A 13,811-nucleotide genomic window follows, 5' to 3' on the forward strand; every position below is an offset into this window, starting at 1 on the left:
ATTGATGGTTTTAGTTACCAACAGTTGTTTGGGTGTTTGAGGGTTAAAGATCAAATTGCTAATTAATTCTAAATGAGTGGGGGAATGTATTTGTGTTTAAATCTGTATATATAATGGTGTTCATTGATCTGATTCTAACCATGACATCTTGTCTTCTTTGCCAGGGCATCATGAGGAGGCAGCTGAGAGATTATGGAGGAAGGAGGAGACATTATCCCTTCAAGGTAAGAAGGAGAAATAGAAAAGAAAATACTGAAATGCATCACAGAATGGAACTGGAGGAGATCCATGTTGTCAGATTGGTGCTGTGTCCTCTGGGCTGTTGGTGACAGTGTGGCAGTGTCCTGCTGCTGGCTGTGCTCTTTGATTGACAGCTGTCAGCTGCACTCCTCACTGTTCCCACCAAATGACTACAAACTGCCTGCTGACACACCAACTGTACCACTTCATTCACATGCAAAATACAACAGCAACAAAGAAAAAAAGAATGCGTGTAGCCAATAAGGTGGAAACAAATGTCCAGTGTGTGCGTTTGTGTTTCCAGTGGTGGTGGTCCAGGCTGGGACTGGTACGGTGGCAGTGTAATGTTAGCTGACTGGACTCTGACAGCTCACACTGCCCTGCTTCCTTAACAGTTACACTTCACTGCTGCTGCTGAGTTCATAACCCCCGCTTATGCATGTTTAGGAGCATTTGGAAGATGGTTTACCTGAACCCAGATCGTCTCCAGTTGAAGTGTTTGTTTTCCATACAGTGACACTGTGTTCAGCTGGAAGGCAGTGTCTTGTTAGCTGGTTTGACATGTGTGCATGTCAGCTTACCTGCTGCTGCCCTCTAACTGGACACACCAGCATCTCCTGGGATACACGCAAATCACCCACAATACTTCTATCAGTCCCATGAGGTTCAGATCTTTTACCAGCCATTCGCCAGGTTTGAGGAACATTTGAGAGTTCATCACTTTTTCAAGGTTCTTCATAGGTTTGCTTTTAAATGAAGTGTGTTTTGTGATGGAAGCTGCTAACGCCATACTAACAGCATCTGCACTAAGGTCTATAAAGAGGATTCAGGCCAGTTTCCCCAGTGCAAGTTTATTTTTCCTCTACACCAGCACATGCAGTTAGCTTAGAAACAGAGTTAACTCACATCCCAGCACAACGTAGATTTCAACACAAAGTTCTTTACATTAGCATTTACACTCAGAGCCACTCATTTCAGTCATTAACTCAATTTTTAAGCTACCAACTGTTGTCTGCATCCATGAAAACAGTCTGAAAACCGATTTTTGTGATGAGAACTTTTTCTTTTTTTAATGAAAATCCAGAATTTTTCACCCAAGTTCTGAGATGCCTTTCTCTTTTTTAGTGAAAAGAGTGATTAACATTAGGTACCATTAACTTCAACATGGAATAAGCTAACACCAACAAAAAGCACTTAGACTCACAGTACCATCTGTGAATTTTACACATTGAATCTTTAAAATGCTCTGACAGGAAATCAATATCAAATACACAACTATACAATATGTCTGGTTGAAATAAACAGCTGTACAAGGTCTTCTGTTTTGCAACTTGATCCTGTATTTTCACCTCAATAAATTAGAAGCAACTAGTCTAAAATCATTTAAAAACCACAAAAAACAAATGAAAAATCATTATCTCCGTCAACTTAATATGAAACACTTTTATTGCTCATTGCTCAAATCAGTCAGAAATGGCTTGAAATAGACCAAACATTTTAAAGAACACATTTTGGAACAGACGGTACAAAATACAGGCCACATAGAACATTTAAAAAGGTCAATGGCCGAATAATCCTTCAGATGCAGCAGTGGTTATTGTGAGGAAAGTTCACCATAGTTCCTCTTTTTAATCACAGGACGGTCCGTATGACACAGGAACAAACATCCAACACAGATGCTGCATGTTTCTGACAGGAAACATCATTCAAACACACTCGCTGTCCCAGTTCAGTCCAGTCATTGGCTGCAGACACAGACATGACCCCCCCCCGTGGACAGTACCAGTCCATAACCTCCATCATAGCTCCACTCGTTTCTTTAAGATGATTTCTCGCACTAGTGCCGTTGCTTCTTGGCGCACGCTCTCCATGGGCTCATCATTCCGCCAGAACCGGACCACTTTTCCCTCTGTGTTCACCAGAAACTTCCAGAAGTTCCATTTTGGAATTTTTTGCACAGAATCTGAAACAGAACACACTTCAATGCAGAGAGTCATCAGACAACCTGGAAAACCTGCAATAAGAATGGGGCGGCGCCGTGGGGTAGCAGTCAGCACCATGGATGACAACTGACCACTTCTGTTAGGAGGTTTAGCAACCTGTCAGACTAACCTAGCAACTTATTCAACATTCAAAGCTTTTATTGTCCTGTGTAAAGAAACAGGTTTCCCTCTACAATGCAAATCTGACTTTGCCGTCGACACTGAATGAACAAGAAAATATAACATTAAGAATATAAGACTATATATAAAAAAAGAATAATTTCACTAGGAAATTAAAACAAACAAAACAAAGTGGCATTTAAGAATGGCATGCAAAAGAGAATACACTAAAATATAAAACATATAAACTAAACTATTACTAAGTAAATAAATATATATTTACATAAATGTGCAATGTATGAGTAATTGTGCAAACTGTCAGAGATAACTTTTTTCCAAAAAGCCCCTAGAAACAATTTTATCTACTTTTAAAATATGTCAATCTTTTCTCACCTTTTGTAAAGTGCCTCTAACCCTAAAACTCACCCATTTTTCTGTAAATGACACCAAATGATTTCCTGTGTCCCAGTCATATAAACCCATGGTCTGTCTGTAGATGGAAAAGTTAGTGTTTCACACTTAGACACTTTGTTGGTATATTTAGTGATTTTTCAGACCCCTCTTGTGACTCTGACGTGAAAACAACTATGGTTGTTTGTCTAAAACAAATCACTGAATATAAATCAGTCCCACTGACATTGACAGTTTTCTCTATTGTCTCTTTTTGGTCCATTTCCATTGTTCGTGTTGACTGAAAATTACAAATGTTCTGGTTGTAAATGTTCCTGTTTTACTGTGACTTGTTGTCGTCTCCTAAGTGGACTGTAAGGTTAAAAACCAAACCAAACTGAAGAAACTGAAGAGAAAAACAAAACCAACAAACCAACTTTGCCTTTAGTCAGTCCCCAAGCCCAGATAAAGGAGGACAGTTGGAAATGGGACGTTAAATAAAACTAGAATTGACAGAGTATAGTCCATTTGGAGTTATAAACATATTTAGGCTGTTTTTAATTCTCATTTTTTGTCTCTAACACAATGTCATTCCTCTGTCCTACATCGTTCATTACAATAAATATGAACATTTACAATTACGTAAACTAGGTGATGATGTCATTTAGTAACTTCTAGTGATTTTTTTGGACAAACAATAGATACTTTAATACTGATGAGTTGGAAACACTGGTTGAGTGGTTTACCTAAAAAATGACATTCACTGCAGATTACAAAATACATAAAATACATGTGCTTAAATATATCATTTGTTAAATATTCTGCTGGAAAACTGAGTAAGATTTTTACTGTTTTGGAACATGAGCTATAAATATTATACACACATTCAAAAGCTCTTTCTCTGACATCACTAATTGGTTATAAGGCCTCTGTTGTAAAATAAAGTGCAATAATGTACAGGGGTTGGACAAAATAATGGAAATACCTTCACCTCAAGATGATAATGCCCCAATCCATACAGCTAGAATTGTTAAAGAATGGCATGAGGAACATTCTAATGAAGTTGAGCATCTCGTATGGCCGGCACAGTCCCCAGACCTCAACATTATTGAGCATTTATGGTCAGTTTTAGAGACTCAAGTAAGACGTCGATTTCCACCGCCATCGTCTCTCAAAGAGTTGGAGGGTATTCTAACTGAAGAATGGCTTAAAATTCCCTTGGAAACAATTCACAAGTTGTATGAATCAATACCTCTGAGAATTGAGGCTGTAATTGCCACAAAAGGCGGACCTACACCATATTAAATTATATTTTGTTGATTTTTTAAGGTGTTTCCATTATTTTGTCCAACCCCTGTATTTGCATGAACAAAGAGGATAGAGTTAAAATGTAGCATCAGGCTACATAGAAACTGAACAGTTCACTTATATTTTTGTTCTTTATTTTTTCTCTTATTCTCTGACTTCATGCTGTGAGAAAAGTGAGAAAGGACAAACTGGCCTTTCTACTTCTAAGTAAAAGCAAGTTCTATTATATTAGCCTACCTGTAAGTTCATTTATATTTCCATCTGTATTTACTGGTTTTCACTGGAACTTGATGATGCTGAAAATAAAAGGTCAAGGAAAAATTGTGTCTAAATCCTTTCTCACACTGTTTTGTGTTTTATATACTTTGTGTTCTTTGTGTACTACTTTGTGTTTATCTTGGACTAAAGTCCTGTGCTTCAGGGAACTAGCTGTACGTAATGCACACTACCATAGTAAAAAGGGAAAAAATTAAGATGATACAGATTGCACACTTCTGTGTGAAATGCATCATATAAGGCAGCACTGACTGAAACTGAATACAGTTAGTCATATACTATTATTCATTGTGTCACCATAAAACAGTTATTTAACCTTAAAGACCCACGACTGTTTTTATTTCAACTTCAAAATGATTTCTCTTTCTCCTCATTTATTATAATATTATCCTCAGCATTTTGCATTTTTCAGTGAAAACCATATATTTTCCTATATTCATTTTACTGATCATGTAGATGTTCATAAAAGCTCAGAGTCAATTCATAGGTTATTTGATCAAATCAGAAAAAACTGAAGGAAAGTTGACTTTTTTCAGTCAAATCTCTCATTAACAGAACATAAACCCAGTGTGTCCATCCACTGTAATTGATCCAACTCCAAGGGTTTTACTGGTGAATCAATGTGGTAGAAGATGACAGTGTTTCCATGGTAACTACGGAGCCTCTGAACGTCCAAATGGGTCATATGTGATGACCATGAAAAGATGACAAACTGTATTTAACACCAATTATTGACATGGACTGATTGGATTAGTGGATCAGCAGTAGATAGTTTTGGTTGGAGGTGGAGGTTTGGGTCTTTAAGGGTTAATAATAACAACACTACATACAACACTACACATAATCATAATAATAACAATATAGTTTAATAATCACAGTATAAAAGTTATATTAAGGCTTAGATTAAACAAATAATCATTTAATCAAATCTAATAACATAATGTATAGATGACTAGACTGTAAAAGTACTGGACTTCAAAAGTACTGGATGTTAAAGTACTGGACTTTAAAAGTACTGGATGTAAAAGTACTTGACTTTAAAAGTACTGGATGTAAAAGTACTGGACCATAAAAGTACTGGGCAGTAAAAGTACTACACTGTAAAAGTACTGGACCGTAAAAGCACTGGACTATAAAAGGACTGGACTATAGAAGTACTGGATGTAAAAGTACTGGACTGTAGAAGTACTGGATGTGAAAGTACTGGACTATAACGGTACTGGACTACAAAAGGACTGGATGTAAAAATGCTGGACTGTAGAAGTACTGGATGTAAAAGTACTGGATTATAAAAGTATTGGCCTATAAAAGTACTAGACTATAAAAGTACTGGACCGTAAAAGCACTGGACTATAAAAGGACTGGACTATAGAAGTACTGGATGTAGAAGTACTGGACTATAGAAGTACTGAATGTAAAAGTACTGGACTGTAGAAGTACTGGATGTGAAAGTACTGGACTATAAAAGTATTGGACTATAAAGGTACTGGACTACAAAAGGACTGGATGTAAAAATACTGGACTGTAGAAGTACTGGATGTAAAAGTACTGGATTATAAAAGTATTGGCCTATAAAAGTACTGGACTATAAAAGTACTGGATGTAAAAGTACTGGACTGTAAAAGTACTGGATGTAAAAGTACTGGATGTAAAAGTACTGGACTATAAAAGTATTGGACTATAAAACTACTGGACAACAAAAGGACTGTATGTAAAAGTACTGGATGTAAAAATACTGGACTGTAGAAGTACTGTATGTAAAAGTACTGGATTACAAAAGTACTGGCCTGTAAAAGTACTGGAATGTAAAAGTAGTGGATGTAAAAGTACTGGACTGTAAAAGTACTGGATGTAAAAGTACTGGTCTGTAAAAGTAATGGACTGTAAAAGTAGTAGACTGTAAAAGTACTGTACTGTCAAAGTACTGGTCTGTAAAAGTAGTAGACTGTAAAAGTACTGTACTGTAAAAGTACTGGATGTAAAAGTACTGGTCTGTAAAAGTAATGGACTGTAAAAGTAGTAGACTGTAAAAGTACTGTACTGTCAAAGTACTGGTCTGTAAAAGTAGTAGACTGTAAAAGTACTGTACTGTAAAAGTACTGGTCTGTAAAAGTACTGGACTGTACCTGTGAGGAACCTGAAGGCTGGATCCGCCTCTGAGCCCAGGATTCTAATTTTACTGAAGAAGGGGAAGGTGAGTCCGTAGGTGGACTTGGCCAAAGCCTCGGTGTCCCGGCTGCTCATGGGTTCTGTTGGGCCGAACTGTCCGCAGGGGAAGGCCAGGACGGTGAAGTGTGAGGGGCCCAGGACCCGGTGCAGGTCCTGCAGGGCCCGGTACTGAGCCTCCGTCTGTTCACTGGGATTCGCCACGTTTACAACCAAAGAAACCTGGCATTAGGAAAACAACAGGAGGGAATGTTTGTGTACGAACACACACACACACACACACACACACACACACACACACACACACACACACACACACACACACACACACACAGATGATGATGTGGACCTACTTTTCCTCGGTACTTCTCCAGTTGGACCGTCCTCCCCTTCGCGTCTTTCACCTCGTAGGAGTAAAAGTCCTGGGGTGTGTTGAGTTTGTTCATCTGGGTGTGCAGGAGGAACAGACCCCCCACACCCAAAGCCAGGCTCAAAAGCACCGTCAGATTCTTGGCCTTCGGGTTGGAGGACTTGGCAGGGTAGCCCCCTAGAGTCTCCATGTTGGAGGGGGTGGAACGACGAACCGAGCTCTGGCGAACCGGGGCGGGCCGAGCTTCAGAAAGGACAGTTTCTATTGGCTGAACTAAAAGTCACCAGAAAGTGCAAAATGACGTCATCACCAATATTTGTAAGGTTGTAAATGTTCATGTATTCGTAATGAACGATGTCGGAGAGAGGAATAACACTGTGTTAGAGACAAAGAGTGAGAATAAAAACACCCTAAATGATGTTTAGAACTACTGTTTTCTTCAATTCAATTAAATGATTATTTGAATAAGTGAAAAAACAGTAACAATGTGACACACGTGTGAAAATGACAAACAACTTGTCCTTTATTCCAGAACCAGAAACATCCACAAAAATGATAAAAGTAAAAAAAATATATAGAAATATATATAGAGAGAAATAACAACAATAACAACAGTGTATACACACACACACACACACACACCTATACATACACATTTACATATAAACACACACACACACACACACACACACACACACACACACAGACAGAGAGATAGATAGATAGATAGATAGATAGATAGATAGATAGATAGATAGATAGATAGATAGATAGATAGATAGATAGATAGATAGATAGAGACAGAGAGAGAGAGAGAGAGAGATAGCAACAACAATAACAGCAGTATATAAGTATATGTAAAAAATATCTAACAACAACAACGATAACAACAGTATAAAAGTATATATAGTAATATCTATAGATATGAACAACAAACCAGTCCAATGACATCTATAAACAATCTGTCAGGTCAGTCTTCAACACATTTGGATCCAACTGAATAACTTATACCAATTGAACATGAAACTAACATGCAACTGTGTGTTGATCCTGGTGTCATGTGCATCACAATAAGTGTCCGTGTGAAACACAACAGTGGAACCAATGTTTAACAGCAGAGAAATTAAGGAAACAAAGCTTCGATTCTGTCCATTAATTGATTAATCTTTTCAGCTGTAATTTGATGCTAGTTGCTTTATTTGTCAGTATTCAAGATGGTTCATGGAGCTGTTTTTTTTTTTTTTTTTTTTTTTTTTTTTTTTTTTTTTTTTTTTAAATAAAGAAGAAGAAAATATTGCAATATGATCTACTTAATGACCTATCTATTTTTCAAATTAACGTAGAGGAGTGTTTACCTGGACAGAGTCAAATGAAATGCTGAGGAGAAGCCTCCACAGTAAAAATTGTAAGAAAATGACAGCAACAAAAACAAAACAAAAATAAAATAATAATGATAATGATAATAATAACAAGAACATGACAAGTCAACAATGACAGGATATGATATAAAAGATGTAACAAAGACAAATGTAAAAGACATAACATGAAATCAATGTAAAAGATACAAAATGACAATAAATAAATACATAAATAAACAAATAAATCAATTAAGAGACTGTTTTTAAAGTGGACAAGCCACCAAAATGTAAATCTATGGTAAGCATATTTTTCTGGTTTGGGTCCCAAGGAGACTGGGTTAAATGAACAGACTCCTGATAAATGCATGCTTTTATTGATACTGGACTTATTTTGTGTGTGTGTGTGTGTGTGTGTGTTTCATAGGCCTAATTATTTTCTGCATTTATAATTCTGAGCATAAAAAAGACAAAATTTCAATGCACTGTACAGTTGTATTTTTGCAATGACAATAAAGCTTTTATTATTACTATTATTATTATTATTATTATTATTATTATTATTATTATTATTATTATTATTATTATTATTATTATTATTTTTAGGGACTGAGCTGAAAGGTAAGGCCTTCTCACTCACAGTGAGAGGGCCTTACCTTGAAAGCAAGGCCCTATTGTATTTCATTCATTTTCTTAAACTGTTTAGTTTTTGATCTATGGGCCTCCAGCGCAACAACTGATGATTTTTCTCTCATTCTCTCCCATTTTTCTTGGTGTATGAACAATACCAGAGGAGGTGCAGCACAGTCTGTGGATGTTCCCCACAAAAAGAACAGTTTATATTTATGTCTGTTTTGAATTTCAACTTGTAGTGTTTAGCAGGATAATATTTGTGCATAATTCTGAAGGATACTTCTTTAACCTTGTTGGTTACAAGGAATTTATGGGGTATCATCCTAACTTTTATCCAATCAGTATCAGCAACCAAAGGATTCAAATATGATATTACATACAGTGTGGGAGACAAGATCTGTCTGAAGTAATGCTCCTATAGTTCTGTTGATGTTGCTCTTTTTTTTTTTTTTTTTTAACTCTTGAGGTACAACACGACCCACTTTACATCTCGTACAAACGTTTCCGGAGGCAGATCATCCACAGGGGTTTCAGTGAGGGTCCTGCTGCAAGTACTCCTCTACCCACAGGGGGGCGCCACGAGCCAGAGTTTGTGTTTGACTCAGTCTGTCAGAGACTGGAGCTGGAGTCTCCACCAAGACACAGACCCCAGCAGCAAAACACAGACCCTGAGGGAATCTGCAAAGGTAGTCCATCCTTTTGTTTATTGAGCTAAAAGACTGATTAAACCCTTTTTGACATTTTGCTTTTTTACAATTTTTCCATGAAAGTGACCATGAAAAGATGACAAACTGTATTTTACACCAATTATTGACATGAATTGATAGAATTAATGAGTCAACAGATATTACATAGTTTAGGTCAGTAGATGGTTTTGGTCACTGTCAGTTGTTTAGGTCTTTATGAGTTAATACCCAGATAGCAAAATCATTATGGCTTAAATCTGGCCCAAAACTGGCATGCCATTTTGGCAAAGTTCTGGGCGGATGTATGGGCCCTAACTGGCCCACAATAGGCAAGCCAAAATCAAACCAGAAGGAAGCCAATATTCACCCAAAAGTAATGCGGACTTCCAAAACATAGCCATAATTGTCCCAGAAAAGCCCCAAATCCCCATAATCCAGCCAAAAAGTAGCCAAAACTGACCCAAAGAGAGGCCAAAAGTCACTTAAAATTTATGCTGATCATGCTTTTAAAATGAAGTGGGGTTTTCTTCTGGGTAGAAATTCCTGCTCTTTGCACAGTGTTTTGGCTTTACAGAAATATGCCAAAACACAACCAAAACACATCCATATGTGGAATAAGATGTTGTCACTCTTTAGTCAATCTTCTGGCTTGCGATAAACATGCCATACCATCCCTATACTTGATCCCACTCTTTGCCCAGTCTTTTGGTTAACCAAACATATGCCAGAACTCAGCCATATATTGCTGGTGCCTCCATATATATTATGGATAACCTTAATCATACCATAGTTAAGCCAAAAGGTTTTCATAATTCCAAAAGAAAGCCAAAAATGCCAAATGTATGCCATAATACTGCCAAAATATTTGCTATCTGGGTAGTGATTCAAGTACTATTAATCCAAATATTGATAATAAGACAACCTAATATACTCCAAATACTGCACTATTTAAAGGTGGGGTAGGAGATGTTTTCCTGGAGCATTTTTTTTTTTTTTTTTTTTTACTATATTGCTTAAATTCCCCTTCACACCCCAATTGCAATCAATTCATTAGATGCTCCAGCACAAAAATAAAAAAAAATTTAGTCTCCTGTGGAACGGACAGGACTGAAAAAACACCATCCAATCATATTAACCGGCCCATCAAAATGATTGAATGGTGATATGTCTATCAAACTCAACTGTCATTTGTCCCTCCCCCCTCTCCTCTCTGCACGTACTCCTCTTCATGCATGAATCACATGTTCTCAGAGGCTTGGAGCACTTGTACAGGGTGGGGAAGCAAAATTTACAATATTTTGAGCCAGGGATTGAAAGACAGTGTATGACCAATTAGTTTATTGAAAGTCATGAGAATTTATTTGCCACAAGAACATTTACATAACAGAAAATGTTTTTATTCTATGTGTCCTCCTTCTTTCTCAATAACTGCCTTCACACGCTTCCTGAAACTTGCGCAAGTGTTCCTCAAATATTCGGGTGACAACTTCTCCCATTCTTCTTTAATAGTATCTTCCAGACTTTCTCGTAATAGTTTTGCTCATAGTCATTCTCTTCTTTCCATTATAAACAGTCTTTATGGACACTCCAACTATTTTTGAAATCTCCTTTGGTGTGACGAGTGCATTCAGCAAATCACACACTCTTTGACGTTTGCTTTTTCTGATTACTCATATGGGCAAAAGTTTGTGAAAAGGTATGGATAATAGTGTTAGGTATGATTATGACATCAATATATGTTTGGTTTCTAAAACAATTGACGTAGTGCCTGCTGAGAAAAAACAACTAAATGTTCATTGTAAATTTTGCTTCCCCACCCTGTACAGGAAACAGAGCCAGAGCTTGGCTATATTAGCTATATTAGGATGTAAAGTTCGCTGGCAAACTGTTTTGTCACCAACATAAATCGCTAGGAAATGCAACGTTAGCCAGATAGGTATGAATTGGGGCCAACAAACATAATAGTGAAATGCACAGATTACAGCGTTCAAAGCAAACTTAAGTGCGCTGCTAGCTTGACATCAGTCTTACTGCAATCAGCTGTTCTTACTAGCCCGAGACCAAAACAAGTGAAAAGTCAAACTTGTAATCTAATATACTGATATACAGACCTGTATTCAGAGGTACGCATGGATCCACGGAGGGGGTGAGAGATGGAGGAGAATTTTTTATTATTTTTTTAAATTGATTTATTTCAAATATGGATATGATACAAGCTTCCTGATTACTACTATTTGACTTCTTTGCACAACATAATGTAGAAATGAAAATTCAAGGAAGCTTAAAATAATGATACATGCAAAAAGAAAAAAGAAAATGAATGAGGTATGCATGGATCCGTGGACCGGGGTGGGGCCTGAATTGATGCTGCGCAGCACTCGTGAACCCTCAGGAACAAGCATCAGTTTCAGTTCAAGTCCCAGTACTCTGGAGGCGTGGCCCTCAGGGGGAAGTCTGAAGAAAGAGGTTTCGACTTTTGAATTGTGTATTTTCAAAATGTAGCTTGCTCGAACCATTTTTCCAAGATCTCCCACCCTACCTTTAAGATACTGAAGGGGAAAAAAGAACTCCACACGGAAAAATATGCTAAAGAAATACTGTGTATACTGTCCCTCTAATAAAGTTCAACTCTTTTATGTGTAAGGAAACATACATTATTTAATTTTCTTCTAAATAAATTTGAGATATTGCTGCAAAAATATATGAGCTATGAGTTTGACTACATGTAGCTAATACACAAAGCTGTCCTTGGTCCCTATTAACATTCTTTTTTTTCAGTGTTTTTAATAATATGTTATGTATCTGACATCAATAGACACAGCATGGAGAGGAGGAGCGTCCCAGGGTGCCACTGTCACACCACACATATCATGTTACAGTGGCACCACTGACAGACAATGGTGTGACTCTGAAAAAGCTGCCGAGCAGGTTTGTGTTCAGGAACATATTCTATTTTTGAGTTCAAACAGTTCTGCACTGACTTTTAGAAGGTTTCTCTTTTTCCTGACTGAGCAAATCTGTAATGGGTTGGAAAAGTGACGGACATTTTGCTGCCAAATCTAATTTTAAAAAAGAGGGGATGATAAAAGCATTTTCTTTGTTATGTGTCCGTGTGAGTTTGTTTTTTTTTTTTTTTGTTTTTTTTTTTTAAGTACAATGACTTATGTTACTTTTAAAAATGCAACAAATTACTTAAAATATCCTGGTAAATGGTTTTAAAGCCTCTGGAAGAGCACAATTCAATGCATGATATTAAAGTCACATTAAGCATCTACTCAACTGAGTGAAAATACACTTCCTTAACTATTAAAATTTTTACCCAGTATAAGGTCATTCTGCTGTTTAGACCAGGGCTTTTCAGCTCATTTGTCCGACATTCACCCCTGGTCATGAAGTCAGGACCCATTTTTTACAGAATTCATGCCATAGTAAATACATATAAATATCGGCATTATTGTTTCTTTAAATAAAACATAAACATATTTCCATGTCTGCATTGAGACCATATTCCTCTGGGTGCTGATTATGAATATGAATAGAAATTAACCCTTAAAGACCCCAAACTATTTTTGTCACAACTTATTTTGATTGCCTTAAGTGATTTATCACCATTTATTATAAATATTATTCTCAGCATACTGATCATGTAGATGTTCATAAAAGCTCAGTGTGAGTTCAAAGGTTATGATATCAAATCATAAACAAATGAGGAAAAAGTGACTTTTTCAGTCCAGTCTCTCATTAACTGAACATAAACCCAGTGTGTCCATCCACTGTCATTGCTCCAACTCCATGGGTTTTACTGGTGAATCAATGTTTTAGAAGATAAAGGTGTTTCCATGGTAACTACGGAGCCACTGAACATCCAAATGGGTCAGATCTGATGACTATGCAAGGATGACAAACTGTATTTTACACCAGTTATTTACATGTATTGATAGAATTAGTGAATCAACAGTATTAAACAATTACGTCAGTAGATGGTTTAGGTCGACAGTGGATGTTTGGGTCTTTAAGGGTTAACATCATAACTGTTTCCACACTTTCTTGTGAGCTCTTCTAAACATATGACATTGTGGAGTTCGATTTCATTTTTATCTTCAGTATATAAATCCATATGTAACTAACTCGGGTCATATTTGTATTTTTATATCTTGCCTTTGAATGCCAATGTAAGCTTAACCTCTCACCTGAGAGTCAAATGCTTCCATTACCTTGGCAACAGCCAGCATTCATTATTAGTGCATAACTTTCACACACATCTGTCAATTTAAAAGTGTGTCAT

General features: G+C 36.9%; 1 protein-coding gene across 1 annotated transcript; it reads right to left on the reverse strand.

Moving 5' to 3' along the window:
* Window positions 1-1,657: 1,657 nt before the first annotated feature.
* On the reverse strand, window positions 1,658-7,078 carry gpx8 (glutathione peroxidase 8 (putative)). Its single transcript, XM_030142581.1, has 3 exons — window positions 6,836-7,078; window positions 6,443-6,704; window positions 1,658-2,203 (listed from the first exon to the last, which is right to left on the reverse strand). The coding sequence occupies exons 1-3, from the start codon at window positions 7,040-7,042 to the stop codon at window positions 2,040-2,042; spliced, it is 633 nt and encodes a 210-aa protein (XP_029998441.1). The 5' UTR covers window positions 7,043-7,078; the 3' UTR covers window positions 1,658-2,039.
* Window positions 7,079-13,811: the final 6,733 nt, after the last annotated feature.

This window comes from Sphaeramia orbicularis, chromosome 9 (genome assembly GCF_902148855.1).
Source record: "Sphaeramia orbicularis chromosome 9, fSphaOr1.1, whole genome shotgun sequence".
NCBI classification, from domain to species: Eukaryota; Metazoa; Chordata; class Actinopteri; order Kurtiformes; family Apogonidae; genus Sphaeramia; species Sphaeramia orbicularis.

What these genes read in the sequence shown, in the direction of transcription:
- gpx8 (XM_030142581.1), bottom strand. Translation starts at nt 7,042, where the DNA reads ATGGAGACTCTAGGGGGCTACCCTGCCAAGTCCTCCAACCCGAAGGCC. An exon ending in TGGAGAAGTACCGAGGAAAA is followed by an intron (nt 6,705 to 6,835) that starts GTAGGTCCACAT and finishes TCCTAATGCCAG; the next exon opens with GTTTCTTTGGTTGTAAACGT. An exon ending in AGCCTTCAGGTTCCTCACAG is followed by an intron (nt 2,204 to 6,442) that starts GTACAGTCCAGT and finishes GTTCTGTTTCAG; the next exon opens with ATTCTGTGCAAAAAATTCCA.